The 19,479-nt window shown below is 49.5% G+C and overlaps 1 protein-coding gene across 1 annotated transcript in view; it reads right to left on the bottom strand.

Annotated features, from left to right (window-relative positions):
- The window catches only part of LOC134909186 (uncharacterized), a 109,846-nt gene that overhangs the window by 14,096 nt on the left and 76,271 nt on the right, over positions 1 to 19,479 (bottom strand). The window contains exon 9 of the mRNA XM_063915814.1: positions 11,801 to 11,843. Coding sequence (XP_063771884.1) covers positions 11,801 to 11,843 — 43 coding nt within the window. The remainder of the gene's footprint in view (positions 1 to 11,800; positions 11,844 to 19,479) is intronic.

The raw sequence follows: 19,479 nt of genomic DNA on the forward strand, positions 1-19,479 counted from the left end.
CGCTTGGGAGGTGATGGAGCTGCAGCACTGAATGTCACACTGACTTACAGTGCTGCCAGCCCAGTTACAAAAGTCAAATTTCTTTCAAGATGAAAAGCTGTCAGGGCTGCTCAGCGCAGCTCCCCTGTTCAGTGACCTGCTGCTGCAGGCACCAACTCAAAACTAAGCTCACAGTGCCTGGAGGCGGGGTTATAGAGGAGGCTCCTATGCATCCTGGGACAGCTAAAGCTTTACCTGTATCCAGATCCACTATACACCACAATGTTTCCCTGTGGAAACATGTGTACCCTGCTGCAGAAAGTAAAGTACTGTAAAGCTGGGTACACAGTATACAATATATTGGGCGATGCTGCAATCTTATTTGGATCACAACTACTATTGTATAGAGTGCACCCTCAAATCCACCCACTGATTGGGTGATGAATAGAGTGGTAGCACCCTTCCATTGGATGTGCTGCATGTCCAATGGAACAATTCCATGGCCAACATGGTATTGTTACTGTACATGCAGCATGTAACAATACATTACGCCGTCGTACAGTGTGTACGGCTGTGCGTCGTACAATGGGGGTAATTCTGAGTTGATCGCAGCAGGAATTTTGTTAGCAATTGGGCAAAACCATGTGCACTGCAGGGGAGGGAGATATAACATGTGCAGAGAGAGTTAGATTTGGGTGGGTTATTTTGTTTCTGTGCAGGGTAAATACTGGCTGCTTTATTTTTACACTGCAATTTAGATTGTAGATTGAACACACCACACCCAAATCTAACTCTCTCTGCACATGTTATATCTGCCTCCCCTGCAGTGCACATGGTTTTGCCCAACTGCTAACAAAATTCCTGCTGCGATCAACTCAGAATTACCCCCCATGTACATTGCTGGGTTGCACTGTCGTCAGGTGTGTACCCAGCCTCACTCTAGCCACTAAAATTACATTTAAGTATTCTATGTATAACCAAAGAAAAGACTCCGAAAAATAATATAATATTTTGAAAAGCTGCACCGTGGGACGCCCCATTGGAGTCAGAACATGTAGTACAGAAGAGGTAGGAGGTATGTTCTCTCTGCTGCAGGCAATTATCCCTTCGCTGAACTACAGTACTGTATGCTACTGTGTCACCTGGATAAACTTCTATTCATTTAAAATTAAATCCCTGTCTGGATTGTAGGCAGGTGTTTTGTTTCATAACATGATATTATGATAATTGTATTTCCACTATTTCTTTAGACTTGACAGGCAAATTTACATTTTGCTAATCAACAAGTTAAGTCAAATGTAATGTTTGCATATGATATCTGGCAAAAGCAAATTGGAAACATGATACTTTTTCATTTGGCAAATGACCACTTAAAGAGACAATAAAACTAAATTGTAAATTCACAAAAATGAAAGATCCATTTTATTAATACACTTAGACTCCTGAAAGGTTTATATCAGTATATCTATCACAAATAAATGTAAGGTAAGGTGAGAAATAGTTTCCTGCACACAGAAGACCTCCTATTTGTAGTGTCACTAATGGAAACTGAAGGGGTGGTCTTCAGTATGCCGGCTGTCAAGATCCCGGCGCACAGTATACCGGCGCCGGGATCCCTACAGCCAGCATACCGATACTTATTCACCCTCGTGGGGGTCCACGACCCCCCTGGAGGGAGAATAAAATAGCGTGGCGCGCGTAGCGCGCCGCCGTGCCCGCAGCGTGGCGAGCGCAGCGAGCCCGCAAGGGGCTCATTTGCGCTCGCCACACTGTCGGTAAGCCGGCGGTCGGGCTCCCGGCGCCGATATGCTGGTCGCCAGGAGCCCGACCGCCGGCATTCCATACTACACCCAACTGAAGGACACTACAGGCAGTATCTATTATCCTCCTTTATCTTAAAATGTCTGATAACAAACACAGATGGCGGCTGGCTGGTGGCACGGAAGGGGTTCTGGCTGGGCACACAGAATGGGGGCTGGTTGGACACATAGAAGGGGGGCTGGATGGAAATAGAGAGAAGTGGCACTGGATGGAGAGTCAGACAAGTGGTAAGATGTACAAACAGAAGGGATGCTGGCTGTACAAACAGAAGGGATGCTGGCTGGACACACAGAATGGATGCTGGCTGGAGAGACAGAAATGGGCCTGGCTGGAGAGACAGAAGGTACAAATGGCGTAAGTGTAAGCTGGCTGGAGCTAGAGAGATACTGGGGGGGTGGTCGTCTTTAGCTACAGAAACACAAGAAGTGAGGCTGTACACACACAGAAGGGATGCTGGCTAGACACACAGAAGAGGGCCTGCCTGGAGAGACAGAAAGAGGCCTGGTAGGAGAGACAAATGGTACGGATGGTGTAATGGTTGGCTGGCTGGAGCTAGAGAGATACTGGGGTGGGGGTGGGGGTGGGGGTGGGGTGTCTGGAGCTTCAGAAACATGGGAAGTGAGGCTGTACACACAGAAGGGGGGCTGGCTGGTGGCACAGAAGGGAGCCTGGCTGGACACACAGAATGGGGCATGCTGGACACAAAAGGGGGGATTGATGGAAATAGAGAGAAGTGAGCTGGATGGAGAGACAGAAGAGGGCTTAGCTGTACACACAGAAGGGATGCTGGCTAGACACACAGAAGGGGGGGCTGGCTGGAGAGATAGAAGAGGGCCTGTCTGGAGAGAAGGAAAGAGGCCTGGCAGGAGAGACAGAAGGTACAGATGGTGTAATGGTTAGCTGGCTGGAGCTAATGAGACACTGGGGGGGAAGGGGTCTGGGGCTTCAGAAACACGGAAGTGAGGCTGGACACACAGAAGGGGGGGCTGGCTGGTGGCACAGAAGGGAGCCTGGCTGGACACCACAGAATGGGGCTGGCTGGACACAAAAGGGGGGCTGGATGGAAACAGAGAGAAGTGGGCTGGATGGAAACAGAGAGAAGTGGGCTGGATGGAAGAGGCCTGGCAAGACAGACAGAAGGTACTGATGGTGTAATGGTTAGCTGGCTGGAGCTAGGGAGGAGACACGGGGGGGGGGGGGGGGGTCAGGAGCTTCAGAAACATGGGAAGTGAGGCTGGACACACAGAAGGGGGGTTGACTATACACATAGAAGTGGGGCTGGATGGAAACAGAGAGAAGTGGGCTGGATGGAAACAGAGAGAAGTGGGCTGGATGGAGAGACAGCAGAGGGCTTAGCTGTACACACAGAAGGGATGCTGGCTAGACACACAGAAGGGGGGCTGGCTAGAGAGATGGAAGAGGGCCTGTCTGGAGAGACAGAAAGAGGCCTGGCAGGAAAGACAGAAGGTACTGATGGTGTAATGGTTAGCTGGCTAGAGAGACACTGCGGGGGTGAGGGGGGGGGGGGGGGGGCTGGAGCTTCAGAAACACGTGAGGTGAAACTGTACACACAGAAGGGGGTCTGACTGGTGGCATGGAAGCGGACCTGGCTGGATACACACACAGAATGGGGGCTGGCTGGACACATAGACGGGGGGCTGGCTGGACATATAGAAGGGTGGCAAGCTGGACACAGAGCTGGTTGGAAATAGAAGGGGGGGCTGGATGGAGAGACAGATGAGGGCTAAGCTGAACACACAGCAGGGATGCTGGCTGGACACACAGAAGGGGGGCTGGCTGGAGAGATAGAAGGGAGCCTGGCCAGAGAGACAGAAAGAGGCCTGACACTAGAGACAGAAGGTACAGATGGTGTAATGGTTAGCTGACTAGAGCTAGAGAGATACAGGGGGGCTGGAGCTTCATAAACACAGGAGGTGAGGCTGAAGAGAACTGGCAGGAAGTGGCTGTAGATTTTCTCAAGTGACAGGTACTACTAACTCTTTTGCACACGCACTGCTGTTGAGGGGGAGGAACGACACGCATAACAGCCTATATCGCCTGTAGGGGGTGAGGTGCTGCTGCCTATTTTGGCTGGTCAAGGCACCACAATTTATGATAGCAACCCAGTGGGGTGGAGGTCTATTTGTTAAATTTGAGGGTTATTGATTTAATTTCAGGGCTGGTTTTTTGGTCCACAGTAGTCCCCTCTACAGGATATCATTGATGGGATCAGCAGAGAACTGCTGTGTAGAGCCCTATTCTATTTGACACTGCAGCGCTTAGTCATAGGTGAGCTTAGGCACATCTCTTCTGCTATAGGACCAGAGAGATGTCCACGCTCACCCACGTAAGGTCAGTTTATGATAATACAAGAAGAGACTCTTTAAGAAAAATATGTAGAACAAAAACCAACTCATACAGTTTATCATATTTAGCCTTGTTCAGTGGCGGATCCAGGGGGGGGCACTCGGGCCCGTGCCCCCCCTGTCATTTGTGGCCTCCGTCCCCCGCCGGCACCGCACAGGGAGATGACGGGCGCCCACTGAGATTGTGTTACCAGCGGGCGCCCGTCTCCCTGCACGGCGGCAGCCGGAGGCAGGAGCTCAGTACTGAGCTCCGGCTTCCGGCGCTGTCACTGTGCGGCGTGCGCTATGGGAGAGACGTCAGTCATGACGTCTCGCTCATAGTGCTGAGAAGCGGACGCCAAGAGGAGGACTGCAGCAGTCTGGAAGCGGGAACGGGGCTCGGTAAGTATGATTTAATTTTTTTCTTCCTTAGTGCACTGGGGGCATCTACTGGGGGCAAACTACAGGGGGACATTACTACTGGGGGGGCATCAACAAGGGGCATTACTACTGGGGGGCATTACTACTGGGGGCAAACTACTGGGGGCATTATTACTGGGGGGCATCTACTGGGGGCATTACTACTGGGGGGTCATATATTGGGGGCATTACTACTGGGGGCAGCTACTGGGGGACATTTTTACTGGGGGCCATCTACTGGGGACATTATTACTGGGGGATATCTACTGGGGGCATTACTACTGGGGGGTCATCTATTGGGGGCAAACTCCTAGGGGGCATTACTACTGGGGGCAAAGTACTGGAGGACATTATTACTGGGGGGCATCTACTGGGGCAAACTACTGGGGGACATTATTACTGGGGTGCATCTACTGGGGCAAACTACTGGGGGATTATTACTGGGGGGCATCTACTGGGGCAAACTACTGGGGGACATTATTTCTGGGGGCCAACTACTGGGGGCATACTACAGGAGGGCATTACTACTGGCAGCATAACTACAGGGGCATTACTACTGGCGGCTTAACTACAGGGGCATTACTACTTGGGGGCTAAACTACTGGGGGCGTAACTACAGGGGCCAAACTACTGGGGGATAACTACAGGGGCCAAACTACATGAGGTATTACTACTGGGGGCTAAACTACAAGGGGGGCATAACTACAGGGGCTAAACTACAATGGGGCAAACTACAGGGGGGCATTACTACTGGTGGCTAAACTACAAGCAGGCAAACTACTGGGGGCATTACCACTGGGAGGCTAAACTAAAGGGGGGGGGTAAACTACTGGGGCCATAACTGCAGGGGCATTACCACTGGGGGCATAACTACTAGGGCGCTAAATGACTGGGGGCATTACTACAGGCAACATTACTACTGGGGGCAATACGGGCATTGCATAAGGGGCACCACTACTATGGGGTCTATATAAGGGGCACTACCAGTACAGTGGACATTGCATAATGAGCGCTACAACTGTGGGCATTGTATAATAAGCGCCACCTCACATGCACCGAAGCCGCACGCAAATGTACTTGCCCCTTCCATGGTGCCCCCCCTATAATTTTCTTCTGGATCCGCCCCTGGCCTTGTTTATTGGTAATATCTGAAAGCTGAATGACAACCTAGGACAATGATTTCCTAAGGTGGCCCTTCCATCTAGCTGCTCCTTCCTGCCAGGAGACTGCACAATGTGATTGTTACTCACACTCACCCCTACCCCAGTCTTGGACTGGGGCATGAAGGGCCACCAGGGGAATGTAATAGTAGGGGTAGTGGCATCGATAGAGGAGCAAATACTCTTTATCAGGGCTCGAGCCTGTTGGAATGGCCTGGAGGGGTCCCGCTGCAACCCTCCTTTCACTTTGTTACACAGCAGAGGGCACTTGGAGTGGGGAGAAATAGAGAGAGAGAGAGAGAGCAGCTGCTGTGTGCTGCGCTGGGGAGAGAGGCAGCTGCTGCTGCAGTCATTCCTCTCTCTCCATGCGTGATGTGTAGAGGGGGTGTGGGTAAGCGACTGCACCCGCTGGCGTTCATCAGACCTCACACCGGTGGCCCCCCCCCCCCCCCCCACCCTGTAGCGCAAAATAACTATTTTTTTATACAATTCCTGAGGAGGGGGGCTGGACACACCTTCCTGTATTGGCCATGCGTCCTCCGAGTACCTAGGACCGGCACAGCTGTCGGTGTCCATGAGTAGGGTCCATATTTAGGGGTGTGGTCAGCCACTACAGAGATTTTGGCTAACCATTACAGAGTGCATGATCTGGGCTTCTTGATAAATCTGTATAGTAAATACTGCTAGTGCATGCATGATGATGTACCAGATTAATAACAGCAGGGCCGGCTCCAGGCCTACTAGCACCCTGAGCGAGAAAATGTAAAAGCGCCCCCCCATGCGCGCGCCGGAAAAGTGGGTGTGGCCTCTGGAAAAGTGGGCGTGGCCTCGTAACTTCATATCAAACTATAAATATATTTTCACACAATTAGCAGCCTTACACATAGCCACAGTAGTGTTCCTTACACACAATGTCTCCAGTATAGTGCCAGATACACATAATGTGCAGTGCCAGATAGACATGACATGCCCCCCAGCAGTGCCAGCTACACATGACATGCCCCGCAGCAGTGCCAGCTAGACATGACATGCCCCGCATCAGTGCCAGCTACACATGACATGCCCCGCAGCAGTGCCAGCTACACATGACATGCCCCGCAGCAGTGCCAGCTACACATGATAGTGTTCACTTTTTAGGGCATGGTGCTGATCACAGGGAGGGTACATTTTTAAGTTAGGAGGGCAAAATGATGTACATACTGCTTGTTGTTCCCATACCTATATGCCAAAGCATGGACAGTGCGCGCCGAAGGCGCGCAGCAAAAATTAAGGGGAGTTACTTCGTGGGGAAGGTACGTGGCCACATAATAGTGGCAATTTGCATTACACCACACAGTAGTGCAGCTAATACACACTGCACCAGGTAGAACCTCCTATACACTTTGCGCCAGGCACAGCACTGAGACACATTGCACCAGGGAGAGCACTGAGACACATTGCCTAGCCACAGACGCCTAGCGGGAACACTACATGACATGCCCCCCAGCAGTGCAAGCTACACGTGACATGCCCCCCAGCAGTGCCAGCTACATGTGACATGCCCCCCAGCAGTGCCAGCTACACGTGACATGCCCCCCAGCAGTGCCAGCTACACTTGACATGCCCCCCCAGCAGTGCCAGCTACATAAATGGCCACACAGTGCCAGATATGCACCCACAGTTCAGATACAAAAATGCCCCCAAAGTGCCAGATACATAAATGCCCCCACAGTGCAGATATGCCCCCACAGTGCCAGATACATAAATGCCCCCACAGTGCCAGATACATAAGTGCCCACACAGTGCCAGATATGCCCCCACAGGGCCAGATACATAAATGCCCCCAGTGCCAGATACATAAATGCCCCCAGTGCCAGATACATAAATGCCCCCAGTGCCAGATGCATAAGTGCCCACACAGTGCCAGATACATTATTGCCCCCCCACAGTGTCAGATACATTAATGCCCCCCACAGTGTCAGATACATTAATGCCCCCCCACAGTGCCAGATACATGAATGCCCCCCACAGTGCCAGATACATTAATGCCCCCACAGTGCCAGATACATTAATGCCCCCAGTGCCAGATATGCCCCCACAGTGCCAGATACATTAATGCCCCCAGTGCCAGATATGCCCCCACAGTGCCAGATACATTAATGCCCCCAGTGCCAGATACATTAATGCCCCCAGTGCCAGATATGCCCCCACAGTGCCAGATACATTAATGCCCCCAGTGCCAGATATGCCCCCACAGTGCCAGATACATTAATGCCCCCAGTGCCAGATATGCCCCCACAGTGCCAGATACATTAATGCCCCCAGTGCCAGATATGCCCCCACAGTGATAGATACATTAATGCCCCCAGTGCCAGATATGCCCCCACAGTGCCAGATACATTAATGCCCCCAGTGCCAGATATGCCCTCACAGTGCCAGATAAATTAAATCCCCCACAGTGCAGATATGCCCCCACAGTGCCAGATACATAAATGCCCCCACAGTGCCAGATACATAAACGCCCCCAGTGCCAGATAAATAAATGCCCCCAGTGCCAGATATGCTCCTACAGTGCCAGATAAATAAATGCCCCCACAGCGCCTGATAAATAAATGCCCCCACAGTGCCTGATAAATGAATGCCCCCACAGTGCCTGATAAATGAATGCCCCCACAGTGCAGATATGACCCCACAGTGCCTGATAAATAAATGCCCGCACAGTGCCTGATAAATGAATGCCCCCACAGTGCAGATATGACCCCACAGTGCCTGATAAATAAGTGCCCGCACAGTGCCTGATAAATGAATGCCCCCACAGTGCAGATATGAGGCCACAGTGCCTGATAAATAAATGCCCGCACAGTGCCTGATAAATGAATGCCCCCACAGTGCAGATATGACCCCACAGTGCCTGATAAATAAGTGCCCGCACAGTGCCTGATAAATGAATGCCCCCACAGTGCAGATATGACCCCACAGTGCAGCCCCCACATGCCATCCATAATGCCCCCAATACCTGCTGCGCTGGGAGGGAGAGGAGTGCTGCTGTCTGAGGGAGCAGGGCCGCGGGCGGTGTGGCGGCGGTGCGGGTGGTGTGCGCTATGTGCGCTGCGCTGGCGTCTGACGTCAGATGCCGGCGCCGCACAGCGCACAAGGACACAATAGGCCGGGCAGCGCAGCACAGGGCCGGCTCCAGGAACGAAAATGGCGGCGCCAGCGCGCGGCGCCCATTAAGGGGAGTTACTTCGTGGGGAAGGTACGTGGCCACATAATAGTGGCAATTTGCATTACACCACACAGTAGTGCAGCTAATACACACTGCACCAGGTAGAACCTCCTATACACTTTGCGCCAGGCACAGCACTGAGACACATTGCACCAGGGAGAGCACTGAGACACATTGCCTAGCCACAGACGCCTAGCGGGAACACTACATGACATGCCCCCCAGCAGTGCCAGCTACACGTGACATGCCCCCCAGCAGTGCCAGCTACATGTGACATGCCCCCCAGCAGTGCCAGCTACACGTGACATGCCCCCCAGCAGTGCCAGCTACACGTGACATGCCCCCCCAGCAGTGCCAGCTACATAAATGGCCACACAGTGCCAGATATGCACCCACAGTTCAGATACAAAAATGCCCCCAAAGTGCCAGATACATAAATGCCCCCACAGTGCAGATATGCCCCCACAGTGCCAGATACATAAATGCCCCCACAGTGCCAGATACATAAGTGCCCACACAGTGCCAGATATGCCCCCACAGGGCCAGATACATAAATGCCCCCAGTGCCAGATACATAAATGCCCCCAGTGCCAGATACATAAATGCCCCCAGTGCCAGATGCATAAGTGCCCACACAGTGCCAGATACATTATTGCCCCCCCACAGTGTCAGATACATTAATGCCCCCCACAGTGTCAGATACATTAATGCCCCCCCACAGTGCCAGATACATGAATGCCCCCCACAGTGCCAGATACATTAATGCCCCCACAGTGCCAGATACATTAATGCCCCCAGTGCCAGATATGCCCCCACAGTGCCAGATACATTAATGCCCCCAGTGCCAGATATGCCCCCACAGTGCCAGATACATTAATGCCCCCAGTGCCAGATACATTAATGCCCCCAGTGCCAGATATGCCCCCACAGTGCCAGATACATTAATGCCCCACAGTGCCAGATACATTAATGCCCCCAGTGCCAGATATGCCCCCACAGTGCCAGATACATTAATGCCCCCAGTGCCAGATATGCCCCCACAGTGATAGATACATTAATGCCCCCAGTGCCAGATATTCCCCCACAGTGCCAGATACATTAATGCCCCCAGTGCCAGATATGCCCTCACAGTGCCAGATACATTAAATCCCCCACAGTGCAGATATGCCCCCACAGTGCCAGATACATAAATGCCCCCACAGTGCCAGATACATAAACGCCCCCAGTGCCAGATAAATAAATGCCCCCAGTGCCAGATATGCTCCTACAGTGCCAGATAAATAAATGCCCCCACAGCGCCTGATAAATAAATGCCCCCACAGTGCCTGATAAATGAATGCCCCCACAGTGCCTGATAAATGAATGCCCCCACAGTGCAAATATGACCCCACAGTGCCTGATAAATAAATGCCCGCACAGTGCCTGATAAATGAATGCCCCCACAGTGCAGATATGACCCCACAGTGCCTGATAAATAAGTGCCCGCACAGTGCCTGATAAATGAATGCCCCCACAGTGCAGATATGACCCCACAGTGCCTGATAAATAAATGCCCGCACAGTGCCTGATAAATGAATGCCCCCACAGTGCAGATATGACCCCACAGTGCCTGATAAATAAGTGCCCGCACAGTGCCTGATAAATGAATGCCCCCACAGTGCAGATATGACCCCACAGTGCAGCCCCCACATGCCATCCATAATGCCCCCAATACCTGCTGCGCTGGGAGGGAGAGGAGTGCTGCTGTCTGAGGGAGCAGGGCCACGGGCGGTGTGGCGGCGGTGCGGGTGGTGTGCGCTATGTGCGCTGCGCTGGCGTCTGACGTCAGATGCCGGCGCCGCACAGCGCACAAGGACACAATAGGCCGGGCAGCGCAGCACAGGGCCGGCTCCAGGAACGAAAATGGCGGCGCCAGCGCGCGGCGCCCATTAAGGGTGGCGCCCCGCGCGGCCGCTCAATTCGAACGTGCCTGGAGCCGGCCCTGAATAACAGCAATGCACTGTAGTTGATACACTATATAGCCCTGTGCAGTATAATGAGACATATGTATAACTCGAGTTCATAATCTGGAACTTAGGGGTACATTTACTAAGCAGTGATAAGAGCAGAGAAGTGAGCCAGTGGAGAAGTTGCCCATGGCAACCAATCAGCACTGAAGTAACATCTATAATTTGCATACTATAAAATGATACAGAGCTGCTGATTGGTTGATGGGGAAATATCTCCACTGGCTCACTTCTCCGCTCTTATCACTGCTTAGTAAATGTACCCCTTAATCCCTAGATGAGTGTGTGTTACCCCAGGCAGTGGGGTCCACTGAGGGTTTTCCCTGTAACCCCGCTGGCCACTCTGTCCCTGTCTCCCCCTCTGGTCAACTAATGTGTTTGGTATGATAGACCTGCATTCAGGATGCTGGTGGTCAGAATACCGACCATAGCATCCCGATGGTAGGAATCCTGACAGGGGAAAGCTAAGTATACTTACCTTTCCCCAATGCCCCCCTAACCCTCCCTATCCCCAGCCTAAACCTAAAACTCCCCCCCCCCCCCCCCGCAGCCTAAACCTAAACCTTCCCCCACAGCCTAAACCTAACCTCCCCAGCCCTGCATACATCGTTCGGGATCCTGGCGGTCAGGTTCCCTTCGGTGAGTTTGTGAACCTTGTCGGAATGCTGATATAACACCCTCCCTTATGGCTATTTAATGTTAGTTAACAGAATTAATTTGCAAGTTCTAGATTATTAAACTGGCAGAGGCCTGGGAAAGTACACTGCCTTGGGTCTGGCCCCTTAGGTGGTAATGCAGCGATATTAAGAAATAACAATATTAAGAAATAAAAGCAGGTTTTATAGTTCTGTTTCAGTTCATTACCTGGTTAAGAGGATGCACCGCTTTATCCATTGCCTCCAGCCACCTATCAGACAACAGAATGGTAAGCCTAATCACTGGGTACAGTCAAGTTAGATCTTAAATAAATATATCATGTAAGTTTGTCAGACCTATGGCTTTGGATAAAATTAAAACATTACCAAATAGTTAAAAACATTTTCACCAGTTTAACAGTAAAATATATGCACTCTGGTTTCCACCTAGAATATTAGGTTTAGGGGTCAAGCTACAAATTTACTGGGTAAGAAGTCATTCTCCTCATTAAAATTAGGGCTGTTTTGTTTTTACAACATAATAATAGACACAATAGGGGTCCTATCGGCTTTTCTTCATATATATGTATCTGACAGTTCATGTTCCATACAGACAGTGATGTAACTAGAAATATCCAGGCCCCATTGTGATGTGTGGAGCCCCCTGCACACAATCATACGTGCACCACCATAATGTATCCTCCATCCCTAATAAGACCAGTGAAGAAGTTGCCCAAAGCAACCAATCAACTTGCACCTATCATTTTCTAGAATGTACATGACAAATGCTATCTCAAAGCTGATTGGTTGCTATGGGCAACTTCTCCACTCTTTTCACTGCTTGGTAAATCAACACTTAATTGCCTTACAAGCAATCTGGCACATTAGTCTGAGTCATACTTGTCCACTTTATGAACCTCTTCTCAGGCAGATTCCAGATATGAGGTCCACGTGCAGGAGACGTAGCTGTGATTGCATTATCTCCAACAAAATGCTGCAATCTAAAGCAGACCCCCATTTTAACAAAATGGGGGGCTGGGCCTAGATAATGCAACTAGCATTAAATCTTGCCGTGAAGCCCTGCTCTGCCTAGCTCATTAAGCATCCATGGGGTAATTCAGACCTGATCGCGAGGATGCGTTTTCATACAGCCTGCGATCAGGTCTGAACTGCGCTGGTGTATGCACCGCAATGCGCGGGCGCATTGGTCCACAGCAACGGGATAGGCAAGCAGCGACGGGGTGGTGCGAGAAAAGCGATCGCACGGGCGATCGCAAGGTGACTGACAAGAAGAGATCGTTTGTGGGTGGTAACTTACAGTTTTTAAGGAGTGTCCAGAGAAACGCAGGACGGACCAGGTGTTTGAAGGGAGGAATTCTGACATCAACTCTGGCCCCGATCATCGCACTAGAAGAGTAAGTCCTGGTCTGTCCAGAGACTCCAGAAACTCCTGTTTGTGCAGCTCTCCTGCACATGTGATCAGACCCCTGCATAGCGATTTCCCCCTCCCTCTGTAGGTGGCAACTACCTGATCGCAGTGATGCAAAAAACGCACCCTAGCGATCAGGTATGAATTAGGCCCCATATGCAGGAGGCGGCCAACCTGCACAGGAAGTGTCACTGAAATTCAGGCCTTTCTGGGGAATTAGGCAAGTATGCTATAAATCATGTGAGGCAGATGTACTAAGCCTTAGAGAGTGGAGAGAGATAAAGTACCAGCCAATCAGCTCCTAACTACCATGTTGCAGTCTTTGTTAGAAAAACGGCAGTTAGGAGCTGGTTGGTTGGTACTTTATCTCCCTCTACTTTATCACTCTCCAAGGCTTAGTACATCTGCTCCACTAATTTTAGCTTTATTATTTTACAACTCTTATAACTACCTGGATAAACATCTCATGAAGCAATATCCAGTGTGTACTTTAAGACATACAGTGCATCTGGAAAGTATTCACAGCGCTTCACTTTTTCCACATTTTGTTATGTTACAGCCTAAATTCATTTTTCCCCTCAAAATTCTACGCACAATACCCCATAATGACAACGTGAAAAAGGTTTTTTGACAATTTTGCTAATTTATTAAAAACTAGCTGATTACCCGTGCTTCGCTACAGAATGTAAAGAATAATGCCAATCTTTGTCAGGCCGCACCTCTGGGCTTCCCCGGGTTGATGCTGTAAAAATGCTGGTGCTGAGGAGAATAATCCACTTCCGTCTCTGCCCCGTCCCTGATGCTGCCCTGCTCAGTGCTGTAAATGCTGGGACGACAGGCCAAGCTCCGGCCGTGGAACTCTTAACGCAATAAGACTATTGTCATTGCGCCCATCTTCAAGTTTAAATTCACTATCCCTGCTCACCCCCCATGCTGGGGGCTGAATTTGGACTGAAACGGCATCGGGAGTGTTACTATTTACCTCAGCGACCCCGAAAACTATGGATGTTTACATGTCACACCCTTCCCACCCCCACCCCTAGGGGTGCTAGGGGTGTCTTACCCCCACAGTATTTTTTTCCAGATTGTAAATCATATGTGTACCAAGTTTGGTGTTGCTCCAGGCATTCCAGAGTTGTGCCGAAAACTATGGATTTTTACATGTCACCCCCTTCCCACCCCCATCCCTAGGGGTGTTTTACCCCCGCAGTATTGGTTTCCAGATTGTAAGTCATATGTATACAAGTTTGGTGTAAATTGCTCCAGGCATTCCAGAGTTGTGCCTGAAAACTATGGATTTTTACATGTCACCCCCTTCCCACCCCCATCCCTAGGGGTGTTTTACCCCCGCAGTATTTGTTTCCAGATTGTAAATCATATGTATACAAGTTTGGTGTAAATTGCTCCAGGCAATCCAGAGTTATGCTGGAACATACACGCATACTGTACGTCCATTTATATATATATATACATATATATATATATATATATATATATATACTGTATATATATATATATATATATATATATATATATATATATATAGATAAAAAATTAAGAAATCACATGTACATGCTGTAAGTATTCACAACGCTAATCTGAGAAATTGCAGTTGCCTGTGAGTAGAAAGACGTTGCCCCGACAGGAAAGAAAAACCGTCCCCTGCAAATCTGTGAATGCATCACAGATCGCTATCCACTCTCAGATGCATGCGTAATTTCCGGAACATCGAAGAATCTTTGCCATCTATGCAAATGTAAGTAGGTCTGAGGCTTCCAATAATCTGCGACTGAGACGGCCTGGAAGTGGTCTGCGCTGATGTCAGAGACCCTCCCCAAAAATGCCTGGGCACGCCTGCATTTTTTCTGACACACCCAGAAAACAGCAGGTTACCGCCCAGAAACACTGGCTTCCTGTCAGTCAAACAGTGGCTACATTGCGATTAGGATTGGTATGCAATTTCTGTTGCTATTACCCCTCACACGTGCACAATGCGAACGCTACACATGCGCAGTCTTTTGATAATCGCTCAATTTGCGATTACTCTAAATAGCGATCCATGCTGAATTAGGCTCCTTGTGGAAATTTAGGATTTTTGCCTAAAAAGATAGTTGTACTTTAATAATTATGTTTTGACCTCACTAAGCAGATTTGGTCATAATGTAACACACACACTGCCCCTACTGTTAAACACATTTAACATATGATCAATTCCACTGGTAACGAAATCACCTTTTTACAGTGATCAACTCTATTCATTATACAACTGCCACCACTAATGTGAACATATCATATAATAGCATAACAGCCCACAATAAAGCTCATATACTGTAGAATACTATAATATAGCTTAAGTGTAAGTTATCCTTGATAAATTAGCCAATTGTACTTTCAAAGTTGGTAATGGAATCACCATCCATAAGACATGTTACCATGGGCATGATACATATTTGTATGCAAACCTGATGGTTTACATAAAAATACAATGTCCGGGGGTCTGCGTCGGTGCAGAATGGGTCTTGCAATGTCGCTTGCAGCCCGCTGTCAGCCGCAGCATGACTGACATGCTGCAGTGTTTGGGAGGCGGCACCTGGCACCGTTCTTCAAAATGTGTGCGTCACATGTTCTGAAGGCATGACGGGTCCAGGGTCTGTGTCCTTGGATGCAGACTTCCTGGACCCAGGTGTTAAGATCCTAGGGCCAGCCTGAGTAAGCTTCAGCTTACGCAGGTTGGCCATTGCCTGAAACCATCGGGAATAGCAATGGTGATCTGAGGCGTCTATCTCCTACAGATGCCTCCTGTTGAATTTTAATTTTAATGATACTGAATTGCACAGCGCCTTCCTTGTGGCTGTGCAATTCCATACAATCATGAATTGTGCCCTATGTATGTGTACACAAAATTAAAAAATTCAGCTTCCACAATGAACTCTAGATTTTCACAATTTTCTGCATGATGGGGACATCCTGGGGGTACATCTACATAAATTTGGTAAAAGTATGACAAGTTGTGTAACCTGGGCTCATTTTCTAATGAAGTAATGGAATCCCTACGCTGTGGTAACGAAATCATCAAGTGGGTAATGAGTGAGCATGGTAAACTTTTATAAAACTGAATTTTGAGGTAATATCTCGTAATCTTAATAAATAATCAAACTTTTTTACCTTTTTCGGTAAGCAAAAATAAGATTTTAAACCTACCGGTAAATCTTTTTCTCCTAGTCCGTAGAGGATGCTGGGGACTCCGTAAGGACCATGGGGTATAGACGGGCTCCGCAGGAGACATGGGCACTCTAAGACTTTAGATGGGTGTGAACTGGCTCCTCCCTCTATGCCCCTCCTCCAGACCTCAGTTATAGAACTGTGCCCAGAGGAGACGAACAGTACGAGGAAAGGATTTTTGTTAATCTAAGGGCGAGATACACACCAGCCCACACCATACACACCGTACAACATGGTATATACTAAACCAGTTAACAGTATCAACAAAACAGCATCAGCCAGAGACAGATCTCAACTGTAACATAACCCTTATGTAAGCAACAACTATATACAAGCCTTGCAGAATTTGTCCACACTGGGAAGGGCGCCCAGCATCCTCTACGGACTAGGAGAAAAAGATTTACTGGTAGGTTTAAAATCTTATTTTCTCTTACGTCCTAGAGGATGCTGGGGACTCCGTAAGGACCATGGGGTTTATACCAAAGCTCCAGACCGGGCGGGAGAGTGCGGATGACTCTGCAGCACCGATTGAGCAAACATGAGGTCCTCATCAGCCAGGGTATCAAACTTGCAGAATTTTACAAAAGTGTTTGAACCCGACCAAGTAGCTGCTCGGCAAAGCTGTAATGCCGAGACGCCTCGGGCAGCCGCCCAAGGAGAGCCCACCTTCCTAGTGGAATGGGCCTTTACCGAATTTGGTAATGGCAATCCAGCCGTAGAATGAGCCTGCTGAATCGTGTTACAGATCCAGCGAGCAATAGTCTGCTTAGAAGCAGGAGCGCCAACCTTGATGGCTGCATACAGGACAAACAGTGCCTCTGTTTTCCTAACCCGAGCCGTCCTGGCTACATACATTTTTAAGGCCCTGACTACATCAAGGGACTTGGAATCCTCCAAGTCACCCGTAGCCACAGGCACCACTATAGGTTGGTTCATATGAAAAAGACGAAACCACTTTAGGCAGAAATTGAGGACGAGTCCTCAACTCTGCTCGATCCACATGGAGAATCAGATAGGGGCTCTTGTGAGACAAAGCCGCCAATTCGGGCACCCGCCTCGCAGATGCCAAGGCCAACAACATGACCACTTTCCAAGTGAGAAATTTTAATTCAACTGTTTGAAGAGGTTCAAACCAGTGTGATTTAAGGAACTGTAACACCACGTTAAGGTCCCACGGTGCCACTGGGGACACAAAAGGAGGTTGGATGTGCAGCACTCCCTTTACAAAAGTCGAGAGAAGCCAATTCCTTCTGAAAGAATATAGATAAGGCCGAAATCTGCACCTTAATGGAGCCTAACTTTAGGCCCATATCCACTCCTGTCTGTAGAAAATGGAGAAAACGACCCAGCTGAAAATCTTCTGTAGGAGCATTCTTGGCTTAACACCAAGATACATATTTCCTCCAGATATGGTGATAGTGCTTCGCCGTTACCTCCTTCCTAGCTTTGATTAGAGTAGGGATGACTTACCCCAGAATACCTTTCCTAGCTAGGATTTGGTGTTCAACCGCCATGCCGTCAAACGTAACCGCGGTAAGTCTTGGAACACACAGGGCCCCTGTTGCAACAGGTCCTCCCTGGGAGGAAGAGGCCACGGATCTTCTGTGATCATTTCCTGAAGATCTGAATACCAGGCCCTTCGAGGCCAATCTGGGACAATGAGTATTGTCTGCACTCTTGTTCGTCTTATGATTCTCAATATTTTTTAGATAAGTGGAAGCGGAGGGAACACATAGATCAACTGAAACACCCACGGTGTCACCAGGGCGTCCACCGCCACTGCCTGAGGGTCCCTCGACCTGGAACAATACGTCCAAAGCTTTCTGTTGAGGCGTGACGCCATCATGTCTATTTGAGGAAGTCCCCAACGACTTGTTACCTCTGCAAAGACCTCTTGATGAAGTCCCCACTCTCCTGGATGGAGATCGTGCCTGCTGAGGAAGTCTGCCTCCCAGTTGTCTACTCCCGGAATGAAGACCGCTGACAGAGTGCTTACATGATTTTCCGCCCAGCGAAGAATCCTGGTGGCTTCTGCCATTGCTGCTCTGCTCCTTGTCCCGCCCTGGCGGTTTACATGCACCATGGCTGTGACGTTGTCTGACTGGATCAGAACGGGTAGGTTGCGAAGAAGATTCCCCACCTGTTGCAGGCCGTTGTATATGGCCCTTAATTCCAGCACATTGATGTGTAGACAAGCCTCCTGGCTTGACCATATTCCCTGAAATTTTTTTTCTTGTGTGACTGCTCCCCATCCTCGGAGGCTTGTGTCCGTGGTCACAAGAACCCAATCTTGAATGCCGAACCTGTGACCCTCTAGAAGGTGAGCACTCTGGAGCCACCACAGGAGAGAGACCCTGGCCCTGGGGGACAGGCTAATCCTCCGATGCATCTGTAGATGGGACCGTGACCACTTGTCCAGAAGGTCCCACTGAAAAGTTCTCGCATGGAACCTGCCGAACGGAATGACCTCGTAGGCCACCACCATCTTTCCCAATACTCGAGTGCATTGATGAACTGACACTCGTTTTGGTTCCAGCAGGTCCTTGACCATGTTCTGGAGTTCCTGGACTTTTTCCTTTGGGAGAAAAACCCTCTTTTTTTCCGTGTCCAGAATCATGCCCAAAAATGACAGCCGAGTTGTCGGAACCAACTACGACTTTGGTAGATTTAGAATCCAGCCGTGTTGTTGTAGTACTCTCAGGGAGAGAGACACGCTTTTCAGTAACTGATCTCTTGATCTTGCCTTTATCAGGAGATCGTCCAAGTATGGGATAATTGTGACCCCCTGCTTGCGCAGGAGCACCATCATTTCCGCCATTACCTTGGTGAAAATTCTCGGGGCCGTGGAAAGCCCAAACGGCAACGTCTGAAACTGGTAATGACAATCCTGTACAGCGAATCTCAGGTACGCCTGATGAGGAGGATATATGGGGACATGAAGGTATGCATCCTTTATGTCTAGTGACACCATAAAATCCCCCCCTTCCAGGCTGGATATCACTGCCCAGAGAGATTCCATCTTGAATTTGAACCTCTTCAAATATAGGTTTAGGGATTTTAGATTCAGAATTGGTCTGACCGAGCCATCCGGCTTCGGGACCACAAATAGGGTTGAATAAAACCCTTTCCCCTGTTGCACTAGGGGAACCCTGATAATCACTTGCTGTTGACACAGCTTTTGTATGGCAGCTAAAACTATTTCCCTCTCGGGGGGAGAAGCCGGCAAGGCCGATTTGAAAAATCGGTGTGGAGGCACA

Source organism: Pseudophryne corroboree, chromosome 1, assembly GCF_028390025.1.
Source record: "Pseudophryne corroboree isolate aPseCor3 chromosome 1, aPseCor3.hap2, whole genome shotgun sequence".
Classification (NCBI taxonomy): Eukaryota; Metazoa; Chordata; class Amphibia; order Anura; family Myobatrachidae; genus Pseudophryne; species Pseudophryne corroboree.